This window comes from Netta rufina (assembly GCF_964035555.1).
Source record: "Netta rufina genome assembly, chromosome: Z".
Classification (NCBI taxonomy): domain Eukaryota; kingdom Metazoa; phylum Chordata; class Aves; order Anseriformes; family Anatidae; genus Netta; species Netta rufina.
In genome coordinates, this window is record NC_140126.1 from 64,819,068 (window position 1) to 64,836,948 (window position 17,881).

At 49.2% G+C, this 17,881-nt stretch overlaps 2 protein-coding genes across 5 annotated transcripts; one reads left to right on the plus strand and one right to left on the minus strand.

Moving 5' to 3' along the window:
- Positions 1–2,071: 2,071 nt before the first annotated feature.
- Positions 2,072–9,226, minus strand: DNAJA1 (DnaJ heat shock protein family (Hsp40) member A1). Its single transcript, XM_084305093.1, has 8 exons — positions 8,943–9,226; positions 8,655–8,832; positions 7,564–7,668; positions 7,223–7,450; positions 5,285–5,399; positions 4,153–4,268; positions 3,621–3,721; positions 2,072–3,361 (listed from the first exon to the last, which is right to left on the minus strand). Exons 1-8 carry the CDS (start codon positions 9,072–9,074, stop codon positions 3,143–3,145), a joined length of 1,194 nt encoding a protein of 397 aa, XP_084161219.1. The 5' UTR covers positions 9,075–9,226; the 3' UTR covers positions 2,072–3,142.
- A 194-nt stretch (positions 9,227–9,420) lies between these two features.
- Positions 9,421–17,877, plus strand: APTX (aprataxin). 4 transcript variants are annotated; one of them, XM_084305452.1, is made up of 7 exons: positions 9,421–9,675; positions 9,787–9,833; positions 12,208–12,533; positions 13,699–13,758; positions 16,067–16,293; positions 17,128–17,231; positions 17,528–17,877. In XM_084305452.1, the coding sequence occupies exons 1-7, from the start codon at positions 9,422–9,424 to the stop codon at positions 17,680–17,682; spliced, it is 1,173 nt and encodes a 390-aa protein (XP_084161578.1). In that variant the 5' UTR covers position 9,421; the 3' UTR covers positions 17,683–17,877. The 4 variants fall into 4 exon arrangements, with proteins under 4 accessions (XP_084161578.1, XP_084161579.1, XP_084161580.1 ...); XM_084305453.1 differs by having other exon boundaries at positions 9,421–9,660; positions 17,528–17,873; XM_084305454.1 differs by having other exon boundaries at positions 12,204–12,533; positions 17,528–17,872.
- The last annotated feature ends 4 nt before the right edge of the window (positions 17,878–17,881 follow it).

Genomic DNA, 17,881 nt, shown 5'->3' on the forward strand with positions numbered 1-17,881 from the left:
CATTTCTAATGAAAATTTTCTCATAAGGAAAAGGTCCTTTGTGAGTGTCTAATACAGCAACTAAATTCTCAAAGGGTTAGAAAGACTGAACAATCTCCAGAGGTGGCAGACTGCCGCTGCGAATTTAATTCTGCAAATTGCACAGGATTTTGAACTGTGAGCTCGGGTGAGGGGGGCTACCTGCGATTTGGGCAGCTTGGTAACACCTGTGTTCAGTCTGAGGTACGGAAGGAAAACGCTTTGCAGAGACCTATGGGGAAGATTACGCTAAAAGTCAATTATAAATGATCAAGTGCTGCCTTTCTTCACTTCCTGCCTAGTGTCTGTGTGGCTTGTGGAGTCCTTTTTCGGCAGAGTTGCTTCATCTCCAGTTCCTGTGGGTGATGTGGGCTTCAGGAGCTGTGCGTTGGATGGCAGTGCACAGCCCCTGTGACCTTCTGGATCACGGCAGCTGATGGGAGGGAGGCCGAGTCAAACTCTGAATGTCCAGGGGAACAGCACAGCATTTAGGGAAGCTTTCAAGGAGAAAAGTGGCTGTGTGCTCTATTTCTGGCGTAGAGTAGGAATCATTTGTGGGCATTCTACAGCTACCTGTGGAGCAAGGTACGAGGAGCTGGCGTTAAGGGAGCATAACAATGTTTTATTTATAGCGTGCTGTTCACACTGTGGGACTGGGAGCTTCATAATGCAAACAGTTTGAAGCCCTCTCCAGCTTCATTTTGTCAGCCTCTAAAATTGCTCCCAGTGTAGCAACAAATTCCTCTGATACCGCCGGCTCTTTGTCGGGCATGAAATGTCTGGGAGCTGGCATGTGCTGTTGCGAACTTGTTAAGCTCTTCCCATCTTTCCAAAATGGGAGCTTTGTAAACAAAACAACAAAGAGCTCTTTCAAGCTTTATCCACAGAGTGGCTGTGGTTGGAGGGGCCCTTCGGAGGTCATCTGGGCCGACCCCCTGCTTTTCTCCGGGCTGAACGGGTGCAGCCCTCTCAGCCTTTCCTAATACCACCTAATTCCTTGCCTCGTGCAGCCAGGGCACAGGCAGCTTTGTGGCAGCACCTGCTGCTCCTCACAGTCCCATGTCATCCACAACCCTGCTGAGGGTATGCTGTGCCACTGATAGCCCTTTGTGGGGATACTCAGCCCCTTGAAGACACCAATCCCTGGTCACACTCGTGACTGGCTTCCAGCTAGCCCTTGTAGCCAGCCCCCAGGAGTCCCCCCCATCTCGTGCCTGCTGAAGGACCACCCGGTTCCGCCCCCCCGCCCTGGGCAGGGACACCTCACACTTTTTTTTTTTTTTTTTTTAAAATTCACAGCCCTCTGAAGCAAAGTAACATCCCGTTGTAATCCTGAAGGTGCTGCACTTTGCTTTCTCAGTTTGTCAGGCTCTGGCTCTTCTGATCCAGGGGTTGGTCTGGCCCTGAGGACGAGTTCACACATCCCTGTGCAGTTCAGGCTTGGGACAGTTCTGCGGAAGCCTCTTGGCAGCGGCAGGATTAGGTTCTACTCCCCCCCCCCCCTTGACAAAGCAAAGGCTCCTGCTGGTTAGATGTAGGGGTAGAGCTGACTAATGAGCTCATGAGTGCAATTCACAAACACACCTCGCCTACGGAATCTGATTCCTGCTGAGACAGATGAAGGGAAAAAGGTGTAGGCAAGACCCAGGTTCTCTGTTGTGCGTGTGCCTGAAAGGGAGCTCTAGCTGAGGCTCAAGGAACACTTCATGAGCTGTCCTTGTAACAACAAAACCCACCTCTAAGGCAAGGTCAAGAGGTGCTGCACAACCTGCTTCCAGAAATACGACACACACTGTCCTCACAGCAGCCATTTTCTGGAGGAAAGAAACGTGACAATTCTCTCCCTGCTTTTGCTTCAAAGTAGGGCGGAAAACATGAGCTGTGTCCTAAGCCAGATGGTAAAACAAGACCATGCTAGAGGTTAAATCCAGACCTGTCTGCTCAGCATATTCTGTGAAAGATGTGTTTTGCCAGGATTTTTCTGTGAATAGCTGCCTAAAAAGAGGGGTGTGGTATCTTTAAACCAACATCTGGTCTCAGAAAAGAGGCAATGAACGATTTTGTAATTATATTGGAAATGCTTCATCTACAATAATTAGAACATTCATACATAATTTTCAAGAGTCAGCTCAAAATAATGCACACAATACATTAATTTCAGAACATCCTAGATGTGTCAGTCGGGATACTCACTGACAGTAAGTTTCTTTTTTTTTCTGCAGGCTCACATATAAACACCAGTAGGGACCGTACTGCTTTCCACGACATACCCTGTAGGGTATCTGATTTCAGTAATCAAGGGCAAAGTCAAGCTTCACATGCCAGCAGGGTGATCAGACTCAAACCGCATGTGTGCTGATAAGGCCTGGAGGTTTTTTGTTTTTTACTCATGCACAGTAGTGGATGAAGCTCCTGCAGCAGCAGCCAAGCAACCACTGGCTCTATACACAGTATCATGCAGAACAGCAGCCAAAGAGCAGCCAGCATGAACTGAACAAAGCTTCACATCTAGCTCCAAGGTCAAGACCGAACTGGCATAAGGACTACTTGACCTTATGTGCAGAAACTTGAGAGAAGTCATGGATCATGTGGCTTCAACAGGCTTGTGAAGATTGACCACATCCTTGTCAGCTTCATGTGTTAGGGGGCCGTGTTAGAGCCAGTCCCTACTGATAATCCCCAGCGCAAGCCCAGAACATTAACATGATATCCTAACAGGTACAAAGATTAGCTATATCTTACCGTGATTTAAAAGTACTTGTGCATACTTTATCAGAGTATAAGATGAAAATACCAAAAAAGACCACCACAGAATCTTAGTCTAAGCCTCAGCAATTGCACACATACAGGAATTACAAGGCTTGAAATAAAAGACAAGCAGGTGAAGGAGTTTTCTGGATCAACAGGCAAGGGTGAAGTGCAATCAACTTGGTTTGAGCTCACATCCTGGAGCTGTATACAAGTTTCCAAGTCAGTTTCATTAGTTTATTTCCTTACGCTTTTAAGAAACAACTATGGCTGGATATAACAACAAATAGCAGGAAGTGAGGGTGAACCGCTTGTAGTCCTTCACTCATCCACTAATGCATACAAAACAAGCATCACAAGTTATTCACTGGCCCTTTTACGATGTCTGACATTGAACACCACCTCTAGGGTGGTGCTCATCATCTTCGTAGACTTCTCCATTATAGTGATGTTTTCTTTTTTGAGATGGATCAAAGTCCACTAAATCCACTTGCTCCATTTCCTCAGTTTCTTCTATTTCCTGCCTCGTAGGTAGCAGTTTTTCAAGTAAGGACAGCTTATCTGAGGAGAGGAAGCCACTCTCTGGGAAGTTCACCTGAAATCATCAAGAGCCGGAGTTACTCAGGTGTTCCTGAACTTACCTTTTCCCATCCAGCCACCAGTCAATGATCTGCCAAAACCTGCTACATCACCGCAGGTGACATCAGCCCCGTGCTTGTATGTAGCATGACAGACAGGGTGGAATCTCCTCTGAATGGGTGGCGCACACAGCCTGCTGTCAGAGCTCCCAGCACCAGGTGCAGGGACGTGATGCAGTGCTGAGCTGCGCCCTGCAGTCACGCTGACCCACTTACTCTGAACTCGATGATAAGACGTCCTTTCTCATATGGTCTGCGATAAATTGGCATGCCTTCATTCAACACACACTTAATAGCCCCGTGCTTGACAACCTGGCCTAAGAAAGGACAAAACAAGAAAAGCAATAAAGGAACGTAATTCAGGCAGGCAGCAGAAGCGGCTTTAGTTCTAACTCCCTTGAGTGTCTATGAAGCCGTCTACATTTTCTTTTAGACAGCTGCACTGGTACGCAGCAGTGTAACAGGGACTTACTGCCTGGTAACTCCGGAGTAGGAGGGCAGGCTGACATCTATGTTACACTCTTGTAGGCTTGTTATGCTTCCCAAAAGAAGCATAATTACAAGTACATTAAGTGCTCCATCACTTCCAAGGCTGAAAGTCATTTTCAGAGACCCACAGCCTTCAACTCTAAGGTCGAATACCCCCAGGATATAACCATGTCCATGAGATAAGGTCTGTTACCATATCACATGGCTGTTCCTGTTCCTTCCAGCTTGGACTTTTAGCAGGAAGCAAGCCAGCACTCACCAGGATGGGAGGTAATAATAATGGTTCGGTTATCCAGCGTTGTGATGGGCTTTTGAAAGCCGCACAGTGCTTCAACCAGCTGTATATCCATAGACAGAAGAAGGTCTTCATCTCGTCTGTGGAAGAACCGATCAAAAACAGTCACGGAAAGGGGGAAGCAGTAAGAACATCGTGCCCAAATTTAATAAAGGACAAGCTTTAATAGAGAAGCCTGGGCAATTAAGTAGTGTTGAGTATTGATGCAGCATCTCAAGACAGCATTATGGAACAGTACCCATGCTGAGAGCTGTTGCTCATCACATCTAGCTATTCAAAGTGGTGAAGTGTTTACTGGAAAGAAATAAATATGGTAAGGCTCATCTGCATTCAGTTTTACTTCACCACGCCTTCCCAATTCTAGGGAAGAGCTGGGACAATTAATCCCTTCCTTTTAGGTATATTAATACTTTCTCTGGTGTATCAGCCAGCTATAAGTTATTTTGTTAGCCCTGCCTTCTGACAGCCTGGTGCTAGGGAATTGTAAGCAGGCCACAGCCACGATGTGTTCTGATGAAGGTACAATGAATCACAAAGCACCTGGACATTACAAAGCAATCATTTTAATCACCCATTCTGGCTTCAGTACGGCAGCACAAGTGATGTCCAGACGCACTGCATGTCCAAGGGCTATGAAATCCTCAAGCCTATTTAAAGAACTTAGTTATTTCACTCACCCTATTTTAAAGGTCTCTGGAATGAGACTTGCCTGAAAAGTTAATTTTAGACTACGAAGGGAGAGGAGGAACATTCCAGTTGTCCCAGAAGCGGCACGAGCTCAGCAAAACACCGCAAAACCAGTAATATCAAGGGTTATCTGAGGACACCAGGACTGAAGGCAGCGGGCAGAAGGATGGACAAAAATAAGCCATCAGGGTTCTGGTCCCAGGTAACCACTCATGCACAGTCTGACACTCAAAACCGTGGCTCTGACTAACTGCACCAGGGTTTCTGCACACATCAGTACTCACAGGTGACTTCCAGCCACCTGATCCTGCCTACTCACATTTCCAGGAGCTAGGAAGTCAGCAGTAACCAAGGAGGCATGCAAACAAGCAAATCAGGAGCGAACACTAAGGACTTCTGAAGTTCTTACCTTGTAAATACAGAGTGGTCTTTTTGATCCAAGACAATAATAATATCCCCTGGTTCTAGTCCTGGCTCTTGGTCCCCTTCACCATGGAATGTTATTTTCTGACCATCCTTCATTCCTGTCGTAGAAAAGCAAAAACATTTTCCAGCTTTTTAATTGAAAGGCAGCAACAAGAAATACTTGTATAGGCACAAGCTGATACTGGGAGATCATTGAATCGTGAGATTAGAACATTAGGAACTTCTTCCCTCGCAACATTACTTCTCCCCTCAAATCAGCTCACACGTCCAGCAGATCTTACTGCTGCCAACCTGAGCTACAGCTCAAAATCATTAAGCCTAACTGTAGCTCGTAGTAGCCACCTGCCAAGATAAAATCTTTAAATGCGACACTGTATGAGCAAGCACTACAAAGATAACAAACGGTACGCACAAAATTCATTTTGAGAATAACCAATCAATCCAAGTTCTATAAATATATGTGGCAGAGAGACTAATGAAACACGATCTCAGTGACTGCATGGTGCAAGAATCACTTTCCCTAGGACCGGAGGGCAACCAAGATGGTGAAGGGTTTGGAGGGGGAAGACATATGAGGAGCAGCTGAGGTCCCTTGGTTTGCTCAGCCCAGAGCAGAGAGGCTGAGGGGAGGCCTCATGGCAGCCTGCAGCTCCCTCACGAGGGGAGCGGAGGGGCAGGCGCTGAGCTCTGCTCTCTGGGGACAGCGACAGGACCCGAGGGAACGGCATGGAGCTGGGACAGGGGAGGGTCAGGCTGGGGGTTAGGGAAAGGGTCTGCACCCAGAGGGTGGTCGGGCACTGGGACAGGCTCCCCAGGGACGTGGTCATGGCACTGAGCCTGACAGAGCACAAGAATCATGTGAACAACGCTCTAAGACATAAATGCTCTGATTTTTTTTTGGGTGGTTCTTTGGGGACCCAGGAGTTGGACTCAATGATCCTTGTGGGTTGCTTCCAACTCAGATGATTCTATGATCTCAGACACCCAGACCACCGACACAGAAGTCATGATACATAAATTCTTGCTGCCTCATTCTAGCTCGGTCTTTTTCTACGAGGAGAAGAAAAAGCTCTTTTCAGCGGGTCTCCTTGTTTGAAGTGCCAGTAATATTTCCCTCCTGACCTTCAAGTTTAGCATTACTGTAGGATTTTCCCAGGGGAAACTAAAGCAGGGCAGCGCGTACAGTGTGGTTATACATACATGTAAAATAGTTACAGATCTGCAACAAATTATCTTCTGTACAAGCCATGTGCTTGTCAGCACAGCTTATCTTACAAGCTGCACTAGTTCCAAGACTTCTCCCATTACCTTCTGAAGAACTTCCTCAAGTATTTGTCACTCAACATGGCATTCTCTGAGCCCTGTGAGGGTTTGTGAATTGCACTTGGCCACGCCAAGAGCACCTGCGCTAAGCAGCACTGTCAGGGTTACGCAGCGAGCAGTTCTAAGCATTAGGGGCTTAGCACCGTCTTGGCACCCTGTTACTGTAGCAGACCTGGTTCCCCTTCTCACTGAAACACAGCAGAAGTGATCGGAGTCTGCGTGGTTTCCCTACGCACAAAAAGTCATCAGGGCAGCTGGACCAACAAGGGATGGGTTTTAACTAGTCCCATTACCTGATCAAGACCAGCGTTTACACAACTGCTCTAAATAAAAACAATTCACTGCTGACAGCACAGCACGTTTCAGGATTCATTCTCAGCTATGTGCACAGAAATTAAGATGCTAACACAGAAGTGATCAACCCTCCCTAAAAACAGATCTCCTCGTTTTGGAGCCAGCAACAAGCGACTTCATTATGTATTCGAGGGCGTTACTCACCGAATCAACACCGTGTACTTGTTAAAGCTTCTATTTCAGTGCTGCAAAGGCAGTCTGAGTACAAGCAAGTTTAATGCTGCTTTTTAGCAGGACACCTCACCTTTGTCGATGTGAACTTCTAGTATTTTCTTCTCTCTAACGATTTTTCTGCCAGTGCAGCTCTTACACCGGTCCTTGGGGCTGATGCGCTCCCCGTGCCCCTGGCACTCCATGCACACGGACTGGATCTGCTGCACCATGCCCGGCCCAATCTGGTGAATTCGGATTTGCATGCCTGTCCCCCTGCAGTTCGGACAGCACTCCACCGCGCCCTTCTTGCCTCCACGTCCTGGCGGGAGAATGACGGATGGATGGTTACACATTGCCAGAAGAAACAAGGAAGCAGAAACTACTTCTGCAGCTTTAGAAACAAAGGCTACAGCGTTTCAACTTCACAGCTACCTTCACATTTGTCACAGATAACGTTCTTCTGCAGCGCCAGTTTCCTCGTTGCACCATTATACATATCCTCCAAACTGACTGATAACTGGTGGACCACATTTTTGCCTGTAAAAGAAAATGTGTAACTACTTGAGTGTCTGGACTCAAAGTAATGGTAACACCACCCCCCTCCCCAATCACAATAAAAAACCCTAAGTTTTAGCATCTTGTTTAGCTGTGTTGCTGGTATTAGCCAATTGCTATTTTCCACTTGCAATTATAATTAGGTAACAGTTCTAATGGCATTGCCCGTAATGCCTCTCTATTAGGTTAAGCCAGAGACCCTTCTCTGGAGGCACAAATTAAACAAACACATTAAAAAAATATATGAAAGCTTTATCTTTAAGTCTCAGATGCAAGATTTCAATTTTAACTGCGACTAAGGAAGAAGTTCTGCCTGCCACAGGGAAGCGTGAGGCACTGCTGAAAGACCGCATGGTTCTTTTTTCCTCTCAGGAGGGAACTTCTGGGAACTGATCACAACTGTAGCAACTGCGGGGTTCTTTCTGTGGAGTGTAGCCAGTCCTGGTACAGGACTCTGATACAAAAATGTAACATTTTGACATGAAGCCTTTTCAATTCTTTGTCCTTTTGGAGATCACACCTAGGAAGTGCTGTGGCCAGCACTGCTCTGAAGCAGTTTAATTCATGTTACACTCTCCCAGCGTGACCCATCCGGACTTTAGTTTTTGAGCATCATTTCACCGCAGCTTCAGCCTGATTCCACCCAACACCACAAGAAAACAAAAGTTTCACGGACTGAAAATGATGTGGCTACCGCACTTTGATACATTTAACTCTAAGTAAAGGAGAAATTAACGTTTACGGGCTAACTTCTACAGCAGGCTGCCGAAAAGACCGCTTCAAGGCACGGTACCGTTTCTTACTCAGCCTCACGCTGTCCGCGCACAGGGTCGGGTTAGGCATTAACACGAGATATCGCCCAGCAGACCCAGCACGTGAACCGAGCGCTCTCACTTCGCCTCGCCGCCCTTTCAGGGCTTTGCTGCCGCGGGAACACCCCCCCGACAGCCACCCCCGGCGGGCGGTACCTCGCCTCTCCCTCTGCATCCTGCCGCCGCCGCCGAAGAACATGTCGAAGATGTCCATGGGCGACCCGAAGCCGCCGCCCGAGCCGCCCTCCTTGATGGCCTGCTCGCCGCCTTTGTCGTACAGCTCCCGCTTCTTGGGGTCCGACAGCACCTCGTAGGCCTGCGAGATCTGCTTGAACTGCGGGACGGACAGACACACAGACAGACAGACAGACACAGCGCCTCAGCGAGCCGCCCTGACGGCACCGGGACCCCCTCCCTCCCCAGCCCCCCCCAACCCCCAGCCACCTTCTCGCCCTCGTTGGGGTTCTTGTCGGGGTGGTACTTGAGCGCCAGCTTGCGGTACGCCTTCTTCAGCTCCTCGGCCGAGGCGTTGGGCTTCACGCCCAGCACGTCGTAGTACGTCGTCTCCTTCACCATGGTGCTGCCGCCGGGCCGGGCCCCGAGCCCCCGTCACGGTGCTGGTGCCGGAGCCGCCTTCTCCTTCCCTTCCTCTTCCCCTTCCCGCTCCGCTCGCCTCAGCGCTCCCGACCCTTCTGGAAAGTTCCGAGCCGGGCCCCGCATCCGCCCGCTTTTGAGCCGGCGCCGCCCCGCCCCGGAAGCCGCTGCTTGGCGGGCAGCGCGGCCAATCGCAGCGAGGGGCGGGGCGAGCGGCGAGCCAATCGGCGCCGCCCTCCCCGCCCCACTCGGCGCGGTAGGAGGTGGCCGCCCGGCGGGGGGGTCACGTGGCGCGCGCGGCGGGCTCCCATTGGTGGAGCCGCGTTGCCATGGCAACCGGGCCTACCCGCCGCGGCCTAGCGCGGCCTAGCGGGGCCTGGCGGGCCGCGGGGGGGTCCCCGAGGGCGCGGGGCGGGCTCGCTGGGGCCGGGGGCAGCCATGCGGGCGTGCTGGCTGGTGCCGGCGGAGGGCGGCGGCCGGCGGGTGCCGCTGGCGCACGCGGCCGCCGTGGTGCTGGGGCGCGGCCCCGAGACGGGGATAACGGACAGGAGGTGCTCGCGGCGGCAAGGTGGGGCCGGCCCAGGTGCAGGAGCACGGAGCGGGCGCGGAGCGGAGCAGCGCCACCCCGCTCGGTTTGCGCGTTTTCTGACCCTTGCGTTCTTTTTTTCTTTCTTTCTTTTTTTTTTTTTTCCAGTTCAGCTCCAAGCCGACTGCAGCAAGGGGTACGTGACGGTGAAGCAGGTATGCCGTTAAACCGCCGCCCAGCTCGTTCTGGTACCGGCCTGGTAGGGTGGGTACACGTGCAGTCCTAAATAGCGCAAGCGGCAGCCCTCACCGCCCTGTCTGGAGCTTCTCTCGCTGCTTTCTGACTCATAAAAGCACAACGCCTGGCCCTCAGAAGGGACCTGCCCTTTGTGTGGGTGTCCGAGCGCTGCTCCTTCCAGCTGCGCCGACAGCCAGGGGCTGCAGCATCAGGGAGCGCTGCTGCGCACCCTCAGCCTGTTCTTCCCAGCTCCACGCTTTGCAGGTTTTGTAGTTCTTCCCCTAAACTTGCCGATCTTCCCGAGCATTGGTCTTGCCTTTCTGAAGCTGAGGCAGATCTTTGCCAGGGGTCAGAGCACGCCCCGTGCTCACGGGTCTGGGCAGCTGTTGAGGGTTTTTGTTTCGGGGGACAGGCAGGCAAAGATGTGGCTGTCTCAAGGGTGGGATGTGCTGTCAGACATCAGCGAAGGCATCCTCGTGTTACATACTGGGTGGGCGTAGGCCTCCTCTCATACTCACAAAGTGTCCCCAGGGTAGTGTGAAAGGAAAGCTCCTTGTCCTCAGCTGCAGGTGTCCACGGCAGCACCATCCACGTGGACAACACGTCAGCCCGGTCAGCCCTCTTATCCTCCATCAAAATGTCCTCCTGAGCTCAGCAAGCCCCGAGCCCCTGCTGGTCTGTGGTGAATCCTGCAGAAATCTCGCAGACACGCTCTCACAGGAGTCGGTCCTAACCACGATTTGAATGCAGCGCTACTGGTATTTCAGGGCCAGGAGGACCCCCTGGCAGGGGATGTTAGCCCATTTACACTGCCAGCGCTGGAGTTTTCTCCCCTTACAGGGTTGCAGTGGTCAGTTAAACAGCCCAGTTGGCCAGGGGTGTGGAAATTTACTTAATTTCAGTGAAACTCTGTGTAAGTGTAGGCTGAAAAGGTGCTGCCTGGGATCAGGCAGGCACTTCGTAAAAGCAGACAGCGGGTAGGGAGAGGCACGGTACCATCCTGTGAAACAAACAGGTTCCCTAGGACAAAACTGAAGAAACACTGTCAGGGTTTATCAGTCACAAGCAAGAGCTGATTTCCTAAAACTTATTTATAAGCATTTGCTGAAACCAGGCACTCCTGGCTTCCCTCAGGTCACCCTCTTGATTAGGCCAAACCTGTCTTCAGCCAGTCACCGTTAGATTGCCCATGCAACTGTGTTGTTGGCTAAGGCTGAGACAGAGCAAAAAATGCTGCTTTTCAGTTATCGGATGGACTTCAGGTAACTTCTCAGTTTTAAAGCACCGTTTTGGGTGGAAAACCATTTTAGAGTTGCGTGGATCCATAAAATGATGAAACGAGAAGGGCAAGTACATTTCGATCGTGCTGTCCTGAGCTTCTGCTAGAGGAAAATCAATAGCAGAACTGGTTTAGTGACAGCGTACGTAGCATGCAAAATGAAAACAAAAGCTTTAAAATACAGACAGACCTGTGTATGTTTTGCACAAGCTGAGGTGGGCTGAGAGATTTTGTCTCTCTTAAAGCAACAGGCAAGTGTTCTCACTCTCTGTGCGAACACAGTCCTCTGTGGAGCGGGGAAAAGTTACTACATCTGCCTTGGGACACAAAAAAAGCCAGGACAAAGGAGCTTATCCCTGCGTAGTTGAGCCCTCTGAGGGCTCAAATAACCTGCTTCCTGGCTTTTCTTTCCTTCTTTTGGTTACACAGGGGAGTGTTGAAAGCCTTAGCAGAGTGCTTAGTGAGCCAGCTGCTGTGAGCCTCAGCTCTCTTGAAAGGAACCAAAGAGTGAGATTATGCATTTGAAGGTGGATGCGTTGATGGGACAGAGTTTGGTAGGTGCTGAGCAGGAAACAAAACATAGTAAAAAAGAGAAGAAAGAGGAAATGAAGTAATCTGAACTCAGTAGGCTTTCTGGTGGTTATTGGACTGAAATAATTTCTTAAAACCACTGTTATTTTTTTTTTTTCCAGAAATAATTGTTGCTAACTTTGTTACTATTTTAGCAGTAGGTTGTGTATATTTTGAAAAGCCAGGCACAGGTCTTCCTGTAGCTCCATAGCCAGCTGCAGTAGAGCTGCTGGGTCCTTTCCACACGGAGCCAAGGGCTGCGATTGCAAGACAGGTAGTGAGGTGCCTCCAGCTTTCAGCTTTCCTGATCCTGGGAGTGAGTCGCTGTGGGGCAGGCAGGGGGTGAAGACAAAGCACGTTTCCTTTACTGGATAGTGGTGTTCCAGGGCTACTGAGCAGCAGTTGCTGGTGATTTCAGTTGCATCTTCTGCACTTCTTTCTTCCTTTCTTCCTTTCTCTCTCTTTTTTACTTCCTTTAATCTTTTTCTCTCTGCCAAAGATAGGAGTCAACCCAACTAGTGTTGATTTAGTGGATGTTGGCAAGGATGAAGAGGTGAAAATGAGGCCAGGCCAAGTTCTGCACATCGTGAATAAGCTTTACCCCTACACGGTGCAATTTGCTGAAGAATCGGGGAAAAGTGTTACAGAAGCAGAAGAGAAAGTACAAGCTGAAAAGAGGCCATGTGAGGACTCCTCTGAGAATGATGATATAGAAAATGTGCCCAGGAAGGCAAGGAAAACAGAGGTGGTGGATACACAAGGCAGTTCTGCAGAGCTCAAGCTAAGCAAGACCAGCGTGTCTCCACAGGAGGGGACTTCGAGCAAAAAGGCAAGTCTCTTGGTGTTAGTACTTCTGCTGTTCCCCCTGGAGTTTCCTCCTCCATCAGAGGGCTTTGATCGTCACTTTTGTGGGTGCTGCCTGTGGGACAGCTTCTCAGCTGCACGTGTTGAGAGCACACGGGCCGCCACGTGCTAAGGCAGAGACTCTGCTCCTGAGATCACGCAGCTCCCGAGAAAGCTGCTCGTGTCCGTGCTCACCTGAGCTGGTGAGTGTGTGTGAAGGGGCCTGCTGTAGCAAGCGAGGGTTCGTTCTCTGCTTCCTGCTGCAGTTTGTGCTCAAAGGGCAGATCTCCTCGAGGCTCTGCGCAGCGGGAGTCACACAAGAATAGTGTACTGGCTCTTGAGATGAAATCTGCTCTCTTACAGGCAGAGCAGTGGTTATCGAGACGCTTGTGCACAGAGAACAGAACATCTTGACCCCTTTTCTTCCTGTGCCTTCTGCACCTGCCTCCCGGTTTTGGTCGTTCCTTAAGGTAGAACCGGGTTTACATTGACGTTACCAGCCAAAATCTTCTGAAAGGAACTTTTTAACCCTGCTGACATGGACAAAATAATAATAATAAAAAAGAGCCATGGACGTCTTAGTGCTTCTGGAACAGCAAAAGTGCAGTTGCTGGAGGAGAAGGCATAAAAACAAAACCCTGAAGGAAGTGTCAGTCTCATGGGTTCTTTATTTCTTTGGCAGCCTGAGGCTAGTTATGTTAGGGCAATATTGGTGGCAAGGGCAAAGAAAAATGACAATTCATTGGTTCTCTGTCAGCGCTGGAATAATGTTTGAACATCAACCTCCATGAGAGTGTGATGATGGCCTGTGCCCAAACCTGCATGCCAGTTACTAAGCTGAAGCAGGTACAGAGCTCCCTGCTGTTACGTTTCCAGCTTTGAGTCCTAACAGCATCTTGTTCTCAAGAACTAGCTTTGTGGGGACGGTTGGAGTGCCTGTGTTGGTGTTCCTGGAAAGGAAATAATTCAGGTGTCAATCAGCTTTTGTTTTTCATGTTACTTTGTTCGTTCTGTTGTTTCGTTGCTATAGTTCCCATGAAAGTGCATAACAAAATGCTTTAAAATGCGTCATTATATTCTTAATGCTCTTACAAAAAATTTTTGTTTGTTTGTTTGTTTGTTTGTTTGTTTGTTTTCCATCTGTTCTTTAGGAACATTTAGGACACTGGAGTCAGGGTCTGAAGAGTTCCATGCAAGATCCAAAAATGCAGGTGAGAACTGTGCACTCGTACTTCGCAGCAGCTCCTGTCTGACAAAGTTAAACGAGCTTTTTCCTTTCATGCCACAGTTTACTTTAATAATCAGATTAGCTGGGGGAGTACCTCACAAGGGCTGACTTGCACTTTCCGTAGCAGCATTAATCTGGGGGTCTTTACAGTCCCTTTGGGAGCCTGCAGAATGTCAGAACTTCATTATCCCGGAGCTCCCTACGCTGTCAAGTTTGGCCAGCAGTTACACAAAGGTTGTTGGGAGAGCAGGTGAGCAGCGCGGCTGCTTTGTTTTCTCAGGGAAACCGACAAAAACGGGGCTGCGATTTGAAGCGAGCATGGAGTGGAGACCCCTGCTTTCTGGCAGTCAGCACTGTCTTATCTCCAAGTGCGGCGCAGCTTCCTGGTTTCTAGTAAACTTTAACTTTGCTACACCTGTGCAGCAGCTGGCAGGATGTGACCCCTGGCTCCAGCTCCACACCATTTCCTCGCGCCAGCAGGGATTTCCTGGGTGGCTTCCTTTAACCTTCTGCAGAGGCTCCCGACGCACCTCCCTTCCTCTGCTTCCCCGGGGCCGCATCGCGCTTTTCCTTGGGCTGACTTTGTCTGCTGAAAGAAAGCAGCAATCTGACAGCGTCTTTTGTGGCTGCAGCCTGCGCGCTTTCTCATCATTGTGTCCTGACAGCCTGAAGGGAATATTCCCTATCCCTAAGTAAAAAGCAGACTTTGGTTTTATTTCAGAGTTTTGCAAGTATATAGAAACTCCTTCCTGAAAACAAGATTAATAGCTTATCTCCAAAAGAGGCAGGATAATCTGCATCAAACAGCACTTGCGGTGGAATTTTTGCCTTGAGAGAATTAGACATGAGGGTAATCCAGAAATTAATATTTCTCCAAGCTGTGTACACGTTCCAACCATTTGCAAACATGTGAAAAGCAGGAATTTCTCTCCACATTCCCTGAGCTTGAGAAAAGCAGAGAGTTGGGCTCCAGTATGGTGACTTGTTCCTCCAGTTTTCTTGTTTCTGTTCTTGGAAGGTTAGAACACAAATAATTGTTCGTGGCTTACTGTTAGTTTGTTAGTTGTGGTTCAGAGTCAAACACACAAACCACAGAACCTTTGCTTCTTAATCACTATTAAAGACACGACAAGGTGTCTTTTTCTGGAAACACCTTGTCACAATTGTCTGTTCTCCCTGGTTGCATATACAAACACTGAAGTGTGTATATAAAGACAGGACAGCAGTCTTGCTGCTGAAAGAATTAGTCTTATGATTTGTGTGCTGACAAAATTTTAATCTTCCTTCCCAGAGAGCATGACTGATCAGCTCTTTATATAAACATATGAAAATAATTAGCAAAGATGACAAAGACACCATCCATCTCTCACCAACAGACTTGCTGCTAAGAGATCAGAGAGACAGCTCACAGTTTCTGCTTCAGAACCTGACGCATTTTTACTGCCGCGGACGTGCTGTCGCGCCCTGCTCTCCACATGCTTTGCTTCTGTTTCTCCCAATGAGCTGCATGGAGTTGAAGCAGAGGGCAAAACAAAATGAAAACACGGGAAAGGAGGGCACGAGAGACAGAAATCGTTTCTCCTTTATATGAATGAACGGTCTTACAAAGTAGGATGAAATGAAGTAGCTCAGATTTGAAGGTTCTGGCTTTGTAATGCGGGAGGAGGTCTACAGTGCTGAGCACTCCGTTTGTAGCACGCCTGAGACTTATGTTTCACTCCAGAAACCTTCAGAGTGTGAGGCCGTCCAGTGCATTCCTACGTGCTCTGTATTCAGCACGGGGCCCTGAGCATGCTTCAATGACCACACGGCCTGAATGCAGCCCGGGGGAAGCAGGGTTTCCTGGACCTCACTGCTGTGAGCCCTGGTGATTTTCAAGAGTTTTCACATCCTCTTGTAGCAATGGCCGCTGTACTCCTTGCTGCATAGGAACAGAAGGCTTTTTCCTTGAAGCGTGTAAAGGAGGATGCGGGATCGTCTCTCGCCGTAGCTGCCTGCTGTGGAAGAGGGGACGTGCTGGGCCAGCATGGTTACGGTCACGGTCCTCCTTGACGTGGAATGCCCTGCTGCTTGGTATTTCTTGCCGTGTAGGATTTTTTTTTCCTGGCTTTTTTTTCCTGGCAGGCCCAGTTCCACTAGCAACACAAACACGTGCTTGAGGACTTCTGCAATCGTGATGGGACGTGCAGATGGCTAACACCCCAAAATTCACTCAAAATTCACTGCAGTGGTTTTAGGGATAAGGCATTTAGCTTCCAATCAGCATCTAATCAAGTTTCTTGTTTTGCTAGGTTTACAAAGACGAGAAGACTGTAGTCATCAAAGACAAATACCCTAAAGCACGCTACCACTGGCTTATTTTGCCATGGGAATCCATTCCAAGCCTGAAGGCGGTCACCAGGGAGCATCTTGGGCTCCTGGAACACATGCATGCAGTTGGGGAAAAAATGATCGACCAGTGCCCTGCTCGAGGCAGCCTGGAGTTCCGGCTGGGCTACCACGCTATCCCCAGCATGAGGTAAGGCCCGGGTGAGCCCTCAGCTGGAGCCCCTGCTCTGGATTTACAGGCTTGGGGCTAAATCTGGCATTGCTGAAGGATAACCAGTCCTCCTAAGTGCTAAAAACTGACCGGTGTCCGAGGCGTTTGGGTGCAGCTGTGAGCGTGCTGCTGCTGCATACGTGCTGGCGGGCTCCACGCGCGTCTGGAAGCAGGTGGGCAGTGCCCGCTGGGCCCCAGCAGGGTTGTGGGGCTGTGGCGTGGTACGCTGTGCCCAGCCAGTGGAAGGGGTGGCACGGCCATCGTGCATGCCGTCCCCCCTCCCAGGGCGCGTATCCGGGATCAGAGTGACTCTTAAGCCAGCCAAGTGCAGCCTGACACAGAGCAAGGATTTTAATCTCGTGTGTAAATAAGTCCAGGCAGCGCAGTGCCCGAGTGCCTACAGAGGATCTGGGTATTGCAGTCAGTGCTCCTGAGTTTCCTCCGATTCTCGGAGTGGGCCTCGAGTCACCGGTAAAGTCCCATTGAGACACTCTACAAAGTTTAATCCTTTTGTTTATTAAAAACACCGTCTCTGCCTTTCTGGAGACACGCAGGAATACAGACTGTAGTTACGTGCTAGTGGGATGTGCAGGGTGGCGACTCTGCCTAAGTGGAACGCTTGGCATGAGACAGTATTTGAACACACGGACTGTGTTTCTTCTGTGGCAGAACTATGGGTCAAACGTGATGAAATAAGACTCATCCGTAAGTCTGACAGCCCAACTCAACTGGACCGTGCTTTACCTGATACTGCTGCAAAAGTACTTCGTGCACTGACACGTTTCTTCTCTCTTATCTGTATATTTGTTTTAGTCACCTGCATTTGCATGTAATCAGCCAGGATTTTGATTCTGCTGCCCTGAAAACCAAAAAGCACTGGAACTCTTTTACAACAGAATACTTCTTAAACTCCCAAGGTAACGATTAAAAAAGTATTTCATAACATAATCATGTTTGTGTGTTTTACCTGTGGGCTTCTTTTCCCAACAGAAGCGTAAGGCATGCATTCAATCACAGTAAGTGAAAGGTCTTGGGTGATTTCAGATATTGGGGAACAGCATTAACTAAAAGTCAACCAAATTGTGTGGATGGATTAAAATAAAATGTAGTAATGACTTGCTGTGCGTGTGAAGTGGCGTTCAGATTTCTGCAGTGTCAAGCTTTTCATGGTATTGCACAGTCATAATATCTCCCGTCTCTGGTTTTATTTCAGATGTGATAGAGATGGTAAGAAGCAAGGGAAAGGTAACAGTGAAAGATCATGCCTCTGAACTTCTCAAATTGCCCCTCAGATGCCATATTTGCAAACAGCAGCTATCCACTATCCCACAGCTAAAGGAGCACCTCAGGAAACACTGGCCAAAATGACGCTGCAGGAAATCACCCAACAACCCACGTGTTCGGATTTCAGGCTAAAGCAACAACCTCGAAATGCTAAGGGGACATGTACGCGTTTTGTTAATTGTGTTGAGAAATGTTAAAGGGAAAATGGAGCCTGCAAACAGCAGCATGATAACTTTGTCAGAGCCTAGACAAAAATTTAATAAAGTGACCTCTGAAATGAAGG